At 35.9% G+C, this 16,025-nt stretch overlaps 1 protein-coding gene across 1 annotated transcript in view; it reads left to right on the top strand.

The window, feature by feature from the left end:
• Fgf10 (fibroblast growth factor 10) overlaps positions 1–10,421 on the top strand; it is an 84,262-nt gene extending 73,841 nt beyond the window's left edge. Inside the window, exons 2-3 of the mRNA XM_015497326.2 lie at positions 1,753–1,856; positions 7,754–10,421. Coding sequence (XP_015352812.1) covers positions 1,753–1,856; positions 7,754–7,951 — 302 coding nt within the window. The 3' untranslated portion in view covers positions 7,952–10,421. The remainder of the gene's footprint in view (positions 1–1,752; positions 1,857–7,753) is intronic.
• The last annotated feature ends 5,604 nt before the right edge of the window (positions 10,422–16,025 follow it).

Raw genomic sequence — 16,025 nt, forward strand, 5'->3', positions numbered from 1 at the left:
TGAGTAAAAGATGTCTTCATATCTAAAAAAATAAAAAAAGAAAGAAAGAAAGGAAATCCAGAGGTATCTAAACTATAATCTACCAGATGTGCTCAGGAGTGTGTGTGTGTGTGTGTGTGTGTGTGTGTGTGTTTACATTTTGGTGTGTTTACACCAAAAAGGAACAGGGTTTTCAAAATACAAATAACATTTCCTTCATCCTTCATGGTCTTTCCTTGGTTTGGCTTCACAAATGGAATGAGAAATTCAGTGAAGAGGTATACTGCATTAAGTCAGGTCCTTCCTATAGGATACATGGACAGAATGATCTATGTCATGCAGCCTGGACACAGGCCTCTGATTCTACCAAGTCTGCAGTAGGGGAATCTGGCATTTCCATTAGCTTCCAAGAAGCCACCCTGTGAAGGAAGTAGAGAAAGATAGTCAGGCCTTTAGCATAAGCCACTTTATCCCCATGAGAAGAGTATGAACACACCACATTTAGGACTATAGTTAGGATAGTGTTCCTCATGATAGGTAATACTTGATGAATGACAACTTTCAGATTTTATGGGTTAAGCTAATGGGAATTCTTCTGTTATAGTCAAGCTTTACACAACCTGTTAAAGAAACTATTCTAGAACTGTTAGGTGAAAATGACCCTCTAATAATAATTGAGATACTAAGTTCTAGGCAAAGTCTAACTTCTTAGTGTGTACTGTCTTATTTACCTCCACACGATTATGAGGGAAATACTATTGTGTTGCCCATTTTACAAATGAAATTGAGACATGGACCATCTCAGTGACTATTCCTATAGTCACTCACAAATAAATTCAGAGCCAGGAGACAAAACTAGATACCCTGGCTCCAGAGGCCACATACTAATCATCACATTTCTTCTCTTCCCTGAGCAAGCTTTCCTAAGAATTATTAAATCAGAAGTAGTTTCAGTTCTTTAGATCTTTAGATCGAAAATGAGCGGGCTCTTTGAGTACATCAAATGCCTTCCCTACAGCTAGCTGCCTACCAACTTTTCAGAGATCATCTTTACCTGCACCAATCTAAACACGTGTCTTTGAAAGAAAAGATCTTGTCTATCAATTACTAATTCACTTAACTTCATTTCTTTCTAGAAGAAAAAACTTTCCATCTCAGTGTATTGATTCCATTATTTTAAAGATACTATGGATGTTGGGATCAGACTCTATCTCAGAATGACAACACATTTGCCCAAAATAAATTTATTAGTTAAATGTAGCCAAGAGATTTACTTTAAATGTCCTACAAAGAAAAAATAGTTCACCATTGTTTTTACAGATTGAGGTAAATCTGACATATTATTGACATATGCTATGGATTTAATTTAATGCCATAGTACAGATGTGGACTCTGATAAAGTTTTTGTGAAATCTAGGCTAAGATGAGTAGAGTTGTTTCAATATTTATGGGGTTGAAAATGCAGAGTTAGCAAAGGAAGCATTTTAATTAAAACAATATTTTTCTATATATGCTCATGTTCAGAGTAAAATGGAAGGGAATCCTTTTAAAACCTCACTACTTGTTTCCACATATTTGCTGGAAATATTTGCTAGGGTTTTGAACACATTGAAACAGAGTTGGTTGAGTTCCCCCTACCCCCTTTTTCTTTTGCCTTGTGTTTAAATAACATCAAAAATATAGTTAATAGTTTCTTTTGGTTTTTACTCTTTTTCACCTCAATTTATGTGACTTTTCATGGTTAATCTTTTTTTTTTTAATTATATGTTTCAGGTATCCTGGAGATAACATCAGTGGAAATTGGAGTTGTAGCTGTCAAAGCCATTAACAGCAACTATTACTTAGCCATGAACAAGAAGGGGAAACTCTATGGCTCAGTAAGTATTGTGCTTTCATTTTTAAAGTCCACTGCAGTAAATCAACACTTTTGGAATGTTTCCTCCAGACATTGAATATCTTTGTTATCATCCTTTGCTGGTAAATAGAATTACAGTGGTCTGGCCACCAGAGTCTCAAGGGCTGGCAAAGCAGTTCTTCCAACCCCATAATCTCCTCTGTTGTTCACCCATTAGTCTACCACACAGGCTGTTTCTGGCATTTGTCTGTGAGTGTTCTGAACTTCTAACTAGTCAGACTCTCACGGAAGCATCTGGTCAGATAGCATGGGAGCGGCAGACAACTAGGAGAAGAATCATTAAAAACAAAGATCCTGAACTGAGTAGAAAAAAAAATATACTATGTATTTGTGTGTTACAAATGAAGATAAAATAGGAACTCAAATGTTTTGTATTTTATTAAAACCCCAAATGGGAAAACATCAAGAAAGTCATCATTTTGCAGGTCATTCAGAATTATATATCTAGACAATGGTAATTGATTCAAATTATGCCTGAAAATTATAGATAGATGTGAGAATATTATTTTTTGCAGTAGGTCCTTGTGGTGCCAGTATTCAGTCAGTGCCTTGGGTAGATCCATACCTGTCTACCATATGTAGGGTTAACTATTTTGAATATCACTAATGCAAACTCATCTAGACCAATTCTCTTAGACTATAAAGTCTCATATAAAATAATAAGCAGCTAGGGGCTGGAGTTGTGGCTCAGTGCCTTGCATGTATGAGGCACTGGGTTTGATTCTCATCATCAAATAAATAAATAAATAAATAAAGTAAAGGTACTCTGTTACATACAACAAAAAAATTAAAAATAATAAGCAGCTATTTTAGACTTAAATTTTTAAAATTAAATTATGAGTAGTATGACAATTTATCTTATTGAGATTTCTAGACAACCTGTCAATCAATCAATTGAACATCTACTACATGGCATATGAAAGAAGCATAAGAAAGAAGTATAGAAAATGAGCCTTGACTAACTTGAAAAGTAATTTACAATATACATAGGACAGTGTAACAAAAACAAAATAACTATAGAACACTTAATTGTCCAATGTAAATATAGAACATTTAATTGTTTAAAGGAAGGGCCAGGAATAATGCAATAGACTTATGATAAAGTTAGAAACTAAGTTCTAGTCTATGCAAATGATGACAGGAGTAGATCAGTTCATGAGTGTAGATATGTTCCTTGTGTCAATCCCAGAGCCAGATCAGGGGGGTATTAAATGAATTTAAATATTTCTGTGTGTTTTGCTTTGACTTGTTTTGTTTTCTGTGTTTCCACCTTAGAGGAGTACATTGAAGTTAGCTATATAAAATTTTAATTGCATTTTTTGGAAAATATATAACAATCTCAATTGCCAGTGACACAGTTCACTTAAATAATCCTATTTTTTCTGGCCATATCTTGTGTCATTTTTACATTTTTTGTAGGATCAAAAAGAATTTTACTTTAAATTATAAATAAGCTTACTTTCTTGAATAAGGCTGAGTATAATGACTACCCAGAGCTGGTAGCTCTCAAACTTGGGTATGCATCAGAATCTACGGGAGGACTTATTTTTTAAAATGATGGTGGTAGCCATACCCAGATTGTCTGATTCTGTGGAGCAGTGATAGGGTTCAGGAATTTGCATTTCTAGCATGATCCAAAATGTTATGGATGTTGCTTGTTCAACTTCAAGTTAAGAACCAGTGGTCTGAACATAGAGTAGCCTTGCATTTTATTCATATCAAATCCAATTTTAATTGGAGACTTGGGGATGTCAGGATAAATGTTTTTTTCCATGAGGGTCAAAGTAATTTGAGTTCAAATTCTCCATCATGAATCGCTCCATTAATGAACCTTTTTAAGAGCAATGGAGCATTGGAGCATTTTAAAAAGTGATTCCATTTAGGAGTCCAAATCATAATCATTTTTGTGGCATTTCTTGTTTTTCTTTTCAGTAACCATGCCTGGAGCCAGGCATGATGTAATGCACATGCAGCACCAGCTGCTCAGAAGCCTGAGATGGGACCATTACTGGAGGGCAGGAGTTCAAGGGCAGCCAGGACAACATAGCATGATCTAATCTGGAAGGAAGGAAGGAAGGAAGGAAGGAGAGAGAGAGAGAGAGAGAGAGAGAGAGAGAGAGAGATGAAGAGAAAGAAAGGAAAGGAAGGAAGGGAGATCCATTAAACATGCCTAGGTCCCTGCTAGATTATTTTGCTAGTTACTGTGCAGGAGGAGTAGATGTATATTTCTTACTGATAAACACATTTAGTCAAAAATCAGTGCTTTAAGGTAAAGCTAGATAATACTATTAAATTAAAGAAGAAATTTTAATTGAAATAAAATATTAAACTAATTTAACTGTTAATTATTTATAAATGTAACATTAAGAAGAAATAGCTAACTCTGTTTGATTAAGCTTTCAATTTCCATGACCAAAAGACCTGACAAGAACAATGTAGAAGAGGGAAATTTATTTTGGCTCATAGTTTCAGAGTTTCAGTCCATGGTCAGCTGACTCTATGGCTCTTGGTCCAAGATGAGGCAGAACATCAAGGCAGAAGGGTGTGGCTGATAAAAGCAGTTCAAGGCATGGAAAACAGGAATCAGAGAGAGAAAGTTTCCTCACCAAGGACAAAATGTAAACCCCAAAAGCACACTACCAGTGACCTACTTCCTCCAGCCACACCCTATTTGCCTACAGTTACCACACAGTTATTCCATAACAGTGGATTAATCTACTGATTAAATCACAGCTCTTTTAATCTAATCATCTCACCTTTGAACATTCTTTCATTGTCTTACACATGAGCTTTTGGGGGACACCTCATATCTAAAACATAACACCCAAATGAACTGACATCATAGTACTAATATTATGACATAATATCTACTATTTTCCATCACTTTTTTCTTCTACCCCAACATAGTCCATGAACTGAATTATTCACAGAGGTCTTAGCTAGCATTTCTTATCTAGTATATCTCTCCTTAATGTGTTTGTTGTGAACTTTGATCTTCCATTAGATGGTGACCTCCAACAAGGGCAGGTCATCCTTGTCTCCCACTATATACTCAACATCTAGAACCACACAGGGCGTAGAGCTCAGCCCATTGGAGAACATGCTTCCCACTTCCAGCCTCTCTCGGGAAGAAATTAATTCTCTAACCAGATTCTGGTTTTATGATTTTTGCATTATTATAATGAAAAGTTGTGACTTAAATTAAAAAAAATCTACTCAAATTGATGTCCAGCTCAGAGTGGAATAGAACAATTTAGAACTAATCTAAAAGGTATAATATCAAAATTCATGATTGCATATGTAATATAATTTTGTATAAAAAACAACTCTTTTTAATTCCTGTCTTTAATTTTTTCCCATATAATTTTCATCAATTCTGAAAGCCTTCCTGAAAACTCTCAATTAGGTACCAAAAGTGTTTGATGAAATTAGCTCTTTATCTCATCTCTTTTAAATATTTTCCAGTGTTCCTTTTGGGGAAATATACATATATCTTTCTTATATCTTGACCACTCATTCTCTGAACAATGTATCTATTGTATTCTGAGATTCCTCTTCACTGATGGAATGAAGTAAGTTTTAAAACTGAATTAAGTAAAACAGGCCCTCATACAGCATGATTTAAGAAACAAAGAAATTTTCCAGATAGCTGGAAGAAATCCAAAACCTTTTTCTAAACTGCCCAAATCCTGCTTTTGGATCTTGCTCTAGCCTAGATTTTTTACTTTAATTTTTTAATTTTATTTTACATTAGTACTTAGGCTTTGCCTGCATTGTAAAAACAATATAGATTCCTAGATCCCTCATCCAGAGATTAGAAGTATGAAACATTTATGGGCCAAATGTTAAAAAATACCTTAGAAAATGAGGCTGAGTCAGGTGTACTTCACTTTAAGAAATATGACTTATAAATTTATTTTGGGGGAGGAGAAGGAAAAAGATTGCACTAGGGAATGATATTGATCAAATATTGTTATATCCAGGTACAAATATGGCATGACAAATCCCATTATTGTGTATGATTATAATACACTACTATTTTTTAAAAAAAATTCATTTGAAGGAAGAAAAGTTATCAATATTCCCTCCCACTTTTCTATACACCATGTCATCTCCAATATGATATTACCTGAAATAGTCTCAATCTTTCTTTACTTTCTAAATGCACCCCCTTTTGAAATAAATATAAATATTGGTGAAAGAAATCTCTTGCCAGGTGCGGTGGCACATACCTGTAATCCCAGCAGCTTGGAAGACTGAGGCAGGAGGATCATGAATTCAAAACCAGCCTCAGCATAAGTGAGGTGCTAAGCACCTCAGTGAGACCCTGTCTCTAAATAAAATGTAAAGTAGGGCTGGGGATGTGGCTCAGTGATCAAGTGCCCCTGAGTTCAATCCCTGGTACCCAAAATCAACAATATATGCTTTGAAAACCATATAGTTTGGGACAGGGATGTGTTGAAGAGAATAAGAAATCCATGCTGAGGATTAAATGTATTTATACTGAAGAATTTTTTTTTATTAAAAGCCTTACCTTAAATAATTCACCTTTTTTCCTTTCTTTCAGTTCAGTGATCATTTGATGACTAAATTGAAATAAATGAAAAATTTATGATTATTTTATAGAAGAGAAGCACTTAGGACTAATAAATTCCAGAAATGGAAACTACAGCTGATAACATTAACAAAATATATCTGCTGTGATGGTTCTAATAATGTTCAAAATTATGATCTCTCCCACAGAAACTTGAATGTATTCATTCAGGATTTTGAAAGTTAGGTGAAATTTCAAAAAGTCCCTAAGGTGAAATAAACTACCCAAATAAAGGCCTCAGCCAAAATTTGCCCATAGTGCTTTTGATTTAGATGTGGAAGGTGGAACCCAAGGGCAAAAGCCCTTAGCTTAACTACCTTAGCTTCAGAATAAGAGAAGAGGGCCATCTCTGAAGCTAGAGTCATGAGGTCAATGGGTCAACCCTGTTACTAACTCCAGAGTAAGATGCTGGATTTGTGAGGAAAATGAAAGTGAATCTTTGCCCCTAAAAACTCTCCCAATCCACTTGTCCACCTTAGATGACAGACTAAGGAGCCATGGCCACAAACTGGATTTCCAAGTTTTTAGTCTTATCCTCCGTGGGCATTGTTGTTTACCACATTTATAATTTCTTTGACATGACAATTAACAAAACAAGATGTTTTCCATGTCCAAGTTTTCAATCATTCTTCAAGTTCAGAATAAAATTTTTCAAAATTCCAAGTTAAGGAAAACTGTACATAATTTATTAAAATTGAGGTATTTGGTATTTGGAAAAGAGGAAAGTATTCCCCTTTGAAGTTAAGTAGTACTCTTGTGGTGTTCCTATGAAATCTGCCTTCTTGTCAATGTATGTGCTCTTGCTGTGGTTCTATATGAAGGTTTGCAAGCTTGACTCACATTTCCTGCAATTCTATTTTTTCCCACAGTATCTCTGGCTATCGCCACTAAGGAAGGATTATAACACCATTCTTTATTATTGGCTCATCACAGATATCATCAGTGGGTTGTCTGCTCCTAAGAATCATTCTAGGATTTATATGAATAAACCGTGTAATATTCAAAGCACACTGGATTTTTAAAAAGGACTCAAATATAAGGTTATAATGATTAATTAAAATGGATCATATGCTTTCAAACACAGAATCTGTTTGTGGCTATGAACTTGACTCCCCTGTTAGTGACATTATACATTAAGGGCACAACTTATATAAAAAATGACAACAGCAAATAAGACCTTTGACTGGCATTCTTTAGATAGTTTGTGTTAAATGGAATCAAGCAGCCTCACTGTAGGAATAAAATGTTATGTTTTTCCTTTGCAGAAAGAATTTAACAACGACTGTAAGCTGAAGGAGAGGATAGAGGAAAATGGATACAATACCTACGCATCCTTTAACTGGCAGCACAACGGCAGGCAAATGTACGTGGCGTTGAATGGAAAAGGAGCTCCCAGGAGAGGACAGAAAACACGAAGGAAAAACACCTCAGCTCACTTTCTTCCCATGGTGGTCCACTCATAGAGGAAGGCAATGTTTGTGGAAGCAGAAGAACCAAAGGCTCTTTGGCCAGGAATAGTCAGTATCCTTCATGGAGACAGTAGCTCGAAAGGCAAAGAAACACTGCAGACATCTGCCTCCTTAAAAGAAAGGAAGCCTTTGACGGTTTTTGTACTCACTGCTGACATATGATGTTCTTTCTTTAGCTCTGTGTCATGCCTTATAACTAAGACAAAGGCAGATCAAACGGGATAGAAGTTATTCCCAAGAGAACAACATTATGGCTGGGTTTTTTGGTCAAGTTGTTTTGTTTGTGAACCTCTGAGACAGAACTTAAAGGACATGGAACAATCTGTTGAATGATCTTCGGGAAAGTTATTTATGGAATACGAACTCATATCAAAGACTTTCATTGCTCATTCAAGCCTAATGATTCAATGAGCAGTAAGACACGCAAGCATTTACTGGAAAGCACTTGGGTCATATCATATGTGCAACCAAAGGAGCTTTGGGTGTGGCACCATAGAAGAATTGGATAGGATTTAAAAATATAAATGTGTTAGTGTGAAACTGTTCTAACAATACGAATAGTATGGTATGCTTGTGCATTCTGCCTTCATCCTTTTCTATTTCTTTCTAAGTTATTTATTTAATAGGATGTTAAATATCTTTTGGGGTTTTAAAGAGTATCCTCAGCAGCTGCCCTCTGATTTACCTTCTCTTTTTTTCTTCAGCACACCACATGCATGTTCATGACAAAGTGTTTATAAAACTTGGCAAACACTTCAAAAATAGAAGATGAAATTAAGAAAGCAATGTGAGCTCCCCATGTGCTATCAGTTGACTTAATTTGCACTTCTGCAATAAGATCCATCAGTAATAAAAATGGCAGTACTCTGCCATGGCTTGAATGAGATCTGTCTGCCATCATTTAAAAACATATATCACTTCCTTTTCTAAGAAATAGATGAGAAGGCCAAACTCTTCTCTTTGAATGCATCAATTCATCTCCAATAATATACTAAAGAAGGAAAGTGAATTGTTAAATGCATTTTTGTAGCCTAGCCTCATTACTTTCTCATGATTTCTTGCCATATGTCACAGTGGTAAATGATGAAGAGGCTATCTGCAAATGGAAGAACCCTCTGTAAGTCCCACATAGTGCATCTCCCCCAAAGAACCATCAAGGAAATGGGTATGAAGTGCAACTCTCCCAGGGGCTTAAACTGAGCAAATGTATCCTGGTATATGTGTAACCATATACTGAAACCTGTTCAAGCTGTATGATCTAGTCTTTACAAAACCAAATAAACCTATTTTCTGTAAATTTAAAGAGCTTTAGAAAGTTCCATAATGTAGCCATATTGAAATTCATTTGTTAGAGCAGGTATAGAAAACAGTACATAAGTACATAAGTGTACCAGTCGTCATCACAATGTATTCCACTAAATAAATACATAAGCCTTATTTGCAGTGTCTGTAGTAATTTTAAAAATGTAGAAAAATATTATTTGTTCTAAATACTTAAGTGATAACTATAAGATTATGTTGATGCTGCAGTTTTATCTTCATATTTCTTGTTTTGAAAAAGTCTGTTTATTTTTATTGCTTGGACACAGTATTTTGGTACAAGGAAAAGATTCCCCAAATATGTCTTTTTACTGAAGTTTAACCTCTAGAAAGGCCGGTGTTTTGTTATAACCTCTTATAACTTATTTGTGTTGATGCTTAACTAGCACTTCCAGCTAACCTGTCAATTAAAAATTAGCTTTATTAAGAAAATTTCCCTTAAAGTAATTTCATAAAGGTCTATTTTTATGATTCCTTAAAGGAGTTGATATTTCAAAAGAAATGCATTTGAGGCACATTGTTCTGGTCAATGCCTAAAGTTGCAACTCATGATACTTTGTTCCAATTTGTTTTTTGACAAATAGGATTCTAAAAATGTTTGATTTTTGTGGTTGGGATCTGCTTGTTAAAAATTTCATTGGTAACTGAATCTGAGAGCTATAATGTAACACATTCCTATGGAAACTAGGTATCTTTTTTTTCTTTTATTTTAAAATAATAATTGCACCTGATGCATCAACCTGGACCACCCACAACAAGAACTAAATACTTAGTGAAACAAATAGAGTACTTGATGACCACAGTGACAGCAGACAGGGCACAAACTGGATTCTTACTTCACATAGCCATTTAGATTTCCCAAGAAACTGTTTAAACAGTCATCATTGTGGTCCTCAAGACAGCTTCTAGCAAAGTGTATCAAAGCTTGCAGTGTCCCAAAATAGAAAACATCTCTCCTCCCACCCCGCTCCACTCCCCACCCCACACCCCAACAGAGGTAAAGACAGAAATGGTTTGGTAAGGAGTATGAGTTTCCTTTGCATTTAAAAATGTCATCTCTGCTGGATATTGATATAGAATTCTGGTCCCTTTTGCAACTACTGAAGGAAAAGAAGTTCAATTCCTGAATGTTGTAGGTTAAAAATAAATAGAGATTTGGGAGCTCTGCCTCTGTGGGAAGCATGGGCCCTGGCCCAGGAAATTCAGGTGCATGAGCCACAAATATGTGTCCATACCAGTGTTGGTTCTGAGGAAGCGACTCCTAAAGGTACAGAATCACTCCCTCCTCCTACCTCCCAAAAGGCTGAACAGTGTATAGTATGTTACATTTAAATAAAAGCAATAAAAATGCTGGGAAAATAATATAAAAATATTGTTCTTGTTTGTTTTATTACCCTAAAACTCTACCTGATAATGAAGAGAAAAGCTGGAGGGTGGTGTGCAAGTCAGGATGTGGTTAAATGCCCCAACAACAACAACAGGAAAAAAATGTACTCAAACATTTGTAAGGTTTCTTTAATGTTTTACATGTGTGAGTCGGCTATCCTTACTCTAATAACAACCAAATGCTTTCGATTTTCCTAAGTATTCAGGTCCACCTCGTTTACACAGTGGATAAAGAAGAATGAATTGGAAACAAGGATGGCTTGTGAAACAATGAGAGACTTTTGGAGGAAAGCTGGGGGGGGGGGCGGGGGGCTGAAAAATCTGATTTTAAGGGGATGGAATAGGCCCACAAATTTCATTTGAAAAGTGGAGAGAAAAAATTCATAATAGCACAAGTTGATTCCAGGACCCAGGCAAGTTTATGGACACAACGTAAATGGATCTGTACTAATACTGCACATTTCTAATAATAATTTGGATGTTGTTAATTCAGTATTTATGATTATTCAGAGAGACATGATTAACCCTTTCCATATCAGAAAGTCTTTAACTAGTCCAAGCTTTGTCTAAACAAACATATGTAAGAAGCTACAAATATTTTGAGAAGATTATTGTACACATAGAACAGCACATATACCTACAAATACCATGTTCATTAAAGTTCTTAATATTTATTTTACTAGACAGGACTTTTGCAACTAAAACCAAGCTGCAAGAAGAAGAAAGACATATTCCAGGAGGGTGTGGGGAGGGCAACTCCAGAGTTCTTACCAGAATTGGGAAATGAAACAACTAAGATCTGCTTCTTCTGACACCCACTTGCTCTCATCTTGGATGGACTTTATGTGTTTGATTGTTGCTTGCTTCCAATTCACTTCTTTCCAACTTCCCAACCCAAAACTCCTTTTCCTCAAAATCCAACAATAGAAATATCCTAGGTATAACTCTTGCTTATCAGGTACAGATAGCATCCCAACCTCCAGACCAATCAGTGGGACAAGGATACAGACATTGTGATTGGCTCACTTAACTCACATGACCACCAGAAAACCAGAGTGTAGACTTTGGAAGCACCCAGGATTGGGGTTAGTGAACAGGAGTGCATTAGGAAAAAGCATAGTGGTTGTTAGCTGTATCTATTTAAAAGAGACTACTGGCTAGAATTTGTTTCTTTCCTTTCTGCCGACCCCCCCTCTTTTTTTTTTTTTTAACAGTTATAATTATTCTTCATCTATTTGTCCAAATCAGAGAGATTTTAAAGATTTTTTTTTCTTTCAGGCATCTTTTTTAAAATAGAAGATTATATCTGTTTTGTTTTGTTTTAAGCTAGGAGTGGGGCCCTGGTTATAGCCAGACTCACTGTGGTTCTGTAAAGATAAATTATGATGAATGAAAGTTTATACTGAATAACAGTGACATAATATGATGTTGTAGGTATTTCTTTAATTTTATCTCAAAAGTGTGTAGAAGTATTTTCAAGCAAATCAACATACAGGGGAAAAAATCAGAAACACCAGTGTCATTCATTAGAAAAAGGAAATGACTTGCTTTATGTCCTTCAATTTATCTTATATATATTCAACATGAGAAAAAAAATTTCATTTAAAAAACATTTGTTTTAGTTGTTGATGGATACAATACCTTTATTTTATTTGTTTATTTATATGTGGTGCTGAGGATCAAACCCAGGGCCTCACACGTGGGAGGCAAACACTCTACCACTGAGCCACAACCCAGTCCTCAAAAGGAAATTTTGTAACCTGCATTTCTCTTTCCTTTTTCAGACTAGAATAAAATATAAAATAAAATGCCCTGAAAGTGAATAACCTACTAAAAACTCATGCATAAGCACCATGAATTAGTTAAAATGGAATAATCATGATCAAACTAATGAGATCAAAGAAACGGTCTCATTCTTAAGTGGATAATAGTGAACATTTCCATTAGCCTGCATCATGATAGGAGCTAAAGGCAACAATTCTATACTCAGAGAAAAGCCATATGCCATATGGTGCTGATAACGCCAAGGTCGCGGGTTCGTTCCCCGTACGGGCCACCAAATGCCGCAGTCTGGCTGGGCACAATCAGGAGCCACTTGTCAAAAGAAACTAACTTTATTTTTAGAACCACACACGCCAAACAAAACAGCCTCTCAGGAAAAACCCTCAGAGCCTCAACTGCCACCACCGGCTTTCCACAAGCCTCTCTCTCCCACACAAGCTTCTCTCCACCTCCCACAATCCTCCTGCTCTTGAGGCCAATTGGCTGGGTCACGTGGGCAGAGCCAAAAAAGTCCCCCAATGAGCAGCTCCGTGGTCTGAAAGGGCAGGGAAACAGCCCAATGAGCATCACCGCAGAGGAGCCAATCAGCTAGATGTTGCTGGGGCCGAGGAGCCAATCAGCTAGATGTTCCTGGGGCCGCTGTGAGCCAATCATCAGCCGGCAGCTGGAAGTTTGCTGGCAGCTGGAAGTTTGCTGGGGCCCCTTCGGCTGTGGCTCTCAACATGCCAACCATACATGCATGTGGCATGTATTATTTTACACATTTTTATTATCCTCCACAAAGAGCCCATGTTCATTTTTTAATGTAGGCAACTGCATCCTCCAGAGATGAGCACAACAAATGAAAAATCAAAACATCCCGTGTTACTCATTACAACTGTAAATTGAACATATGCCTTCATACAACTTAGGCAGTGACCCCAGCTGTAGAATAACCCACTGCAGTATGGTCTTAGCCCTCTAAAGTTTGGTTTTAATTACCTTATACACATCTTAAATGCCTAAATCATCTTACAATTTTCTAAATTATTTAGTTATCATTTCTGTGGTCAATTTAAGTTGCTGACAATGCAAATATTCTCAGAGAGGTCTTTCAAGAAGTAAATTAAAACCAGTGTTTCATGAGGTATTATAAATTTTGAAAAGACTGCTTTTTATGGTTATGGGATGCATTAAGGTTAGGGGTCACTTATCAATTCAATTCAACACACACACAAAAAAATAGTTTAACATTTGGCATTTAAATACCAGACTTCTCTATAGCCCTATAACCATTATTTTCAGTGACATGAATCAATATGCTCAGATCAATTGCATTTAAGCCTACATCAATTAAAATTACATAAGAAAAAAGTATCTTTTTTAGGGAACTTTCCAACTGAGAAACACTGAAAGATGGCAATACCTATATAAATATAGATAATAGACAGTACCTTGTTTTCCTGATAAACTGAATACCATACATGAAACATATTTTACAACTTGAGCTTACTCTCATGCAGGAAACAAATTAAACAGGAATTTTAATTTTAATTTTAGGCCAATATCAGCAATCATTACTCCTCATCTTACCCTAGGGAAGCTCTACATTCCTTCCTCTAAGATCTCCTAAGAAAAGGGCAAATCAGCATATTTCAAGTACCATAGTTAGTTTATTTTCCTATTTGTCCCCATTTTTATGCTAGGTGATATTTAATAGCTATGTGACATGTACTTACTTACTGGACTCACGAGAAAGAGGCAGACTTTATTAGGATCAACCATCTACTTCAGCTGCTTCAAATAAGTAAAAACTGTACAGTAATATCAGTATATAGATTATCAGAGGCAAGAAGTTCTGGTAACCTAGATTATTATTATATTTTTCTTTCTATTTTTTCCCCAATTTCTGTTTCCACACATATAAATATTCCCTAGTGATAAAGACTAGTGCATTTTAATCATCTAAATTATTCAATACTAGTATTAAGGAAAAACAGCCAATCAGACAAAAACAAAATTCAAGCATAGGGACTATAACGGGTTGAAGTCCTAGTTCACATTACCTCATAATGTGGCTTTATTTAGAAACAGGGTCATTGCAGAAGTAATGAGTTGGGATGAAGTCAGACTAGAGTAGATCCAATAGAACTGGTGTCCTCATAAAATGGTGATATTTAGACATAGGCATGCAAACAAGAAAGGTCTCAGTCCATAAAGTCTTCTAAAACAAAATACCATATATTATATGGCTTTTAAAAACAACAGATATTTATATTTTATAGTTCTAGAGGCTGGAAGTCTAAAATCAGGTTGTTAGACTAGTCAAGTTATAATGAGGGTTTGCTCCCTTGTTCATAAATGGCCACCTTCTCATGTAATTACCTCCCAAGGTCCCTACCTCCAAATGTTGTAGCTTTAGGAATTATGTTTCAACATATTTAGTCTATTGTGGTTCAGACCTGTAATGTCACTAAAAAAGCTCAGGTGTTAGGCAATGAAAGAATGTACATGCGTGAATGATTAGGTTATGGGAGCTATAACCTCATCAGTCCATTAATCCACATGATGGATTAATAATTTGAATGAACTATTGGGTAGTAATTGCAGGCAGGTGGAGCATGGTTGGAGGAGGTAGATCACTGGGGGCATGTCCTTGGGGATTATACTTTGTCCTTGGCTCTTTGCTATTTCTCTCTACTTCCTAGCTGCCATAAACTGAGCAGCTTTCTTCTGCCATGTTCTTCCACTCTAATGTATTGTTTCATCTCAGACCCAGAGTAATAGAGTCTGTCAACTATGGACTGAACGCTCTGAAACTGAGCCAGAACACCATGTGAACAGGAAGACAGAGTTTAGGGTACTGAGTCTTCAAGCCAAGGAATAGCAATGATTGATTGTAAACTATCAGAAAGAAGAATGGCATATACTCCCTCTCAGATCTCTGAGAAGAAATTGGCAACACCTAGATTTCAACTTTTAGCCTCCACAACTATGAAATAGATTTCTGTTTAATCCATTCATTTTTTTTGGTATTTATTATGGAAACTTAAAGAAATCAATAAGGGCCTATAACTTTTATCATATAACCCATAGTTGGAAAGCTGTCTGAAATATGGAATCATAAGGCTTTTAGATAGTTCAATAGAATTGTTTGGCAAAGCAAACTTAACATGCTTCTAAGATATGTCATTGCCAAAAACCAGTAAAATTTTGCTCAGTCTTTACTTATTCAACCCATAGATCTTTACAGTATCCCCATAATCATGTCATGCTTTCATTCCCCACTGAGTTTATTATATGGTTAGTTTGACCAATGGCTCTTAACAAGAGAGAGTCAAATATCCACATTTGACCTATGCCTCAATTGCAAGTTAGATGAGTTTGAGGTAAGTCTGAAAATTAGATGTAACTACAAAATAATTCGATGGCTAATATATCTAAAAGTTTATTTTCAAATTAATATTGCCCACTGCAGAATGGAACATTAGATGGTTATATTTATTTGTATTAACAAACTTTATATTACAGATCAGATGCTCTCTTAATCCTCTTTCCAGGGCAAGTTTTGATTCATGTGACTTTATGTCTAACACGTCAG

This window comes from Marmota marmota, unplaced genomic scaffold (genome assembly GCF_001458135.2).
Source record: "Marmota marmota marmota unplaced genomic scaffold, marMar, whole genome shotgun sequence".
In the NCBI taxonomy this organism is placed as follows: Eukaryota; Metazoa; Chordata; class Mammalia; order Rodentia; family Sciuridae; genus Marmota; species Marmota marmota.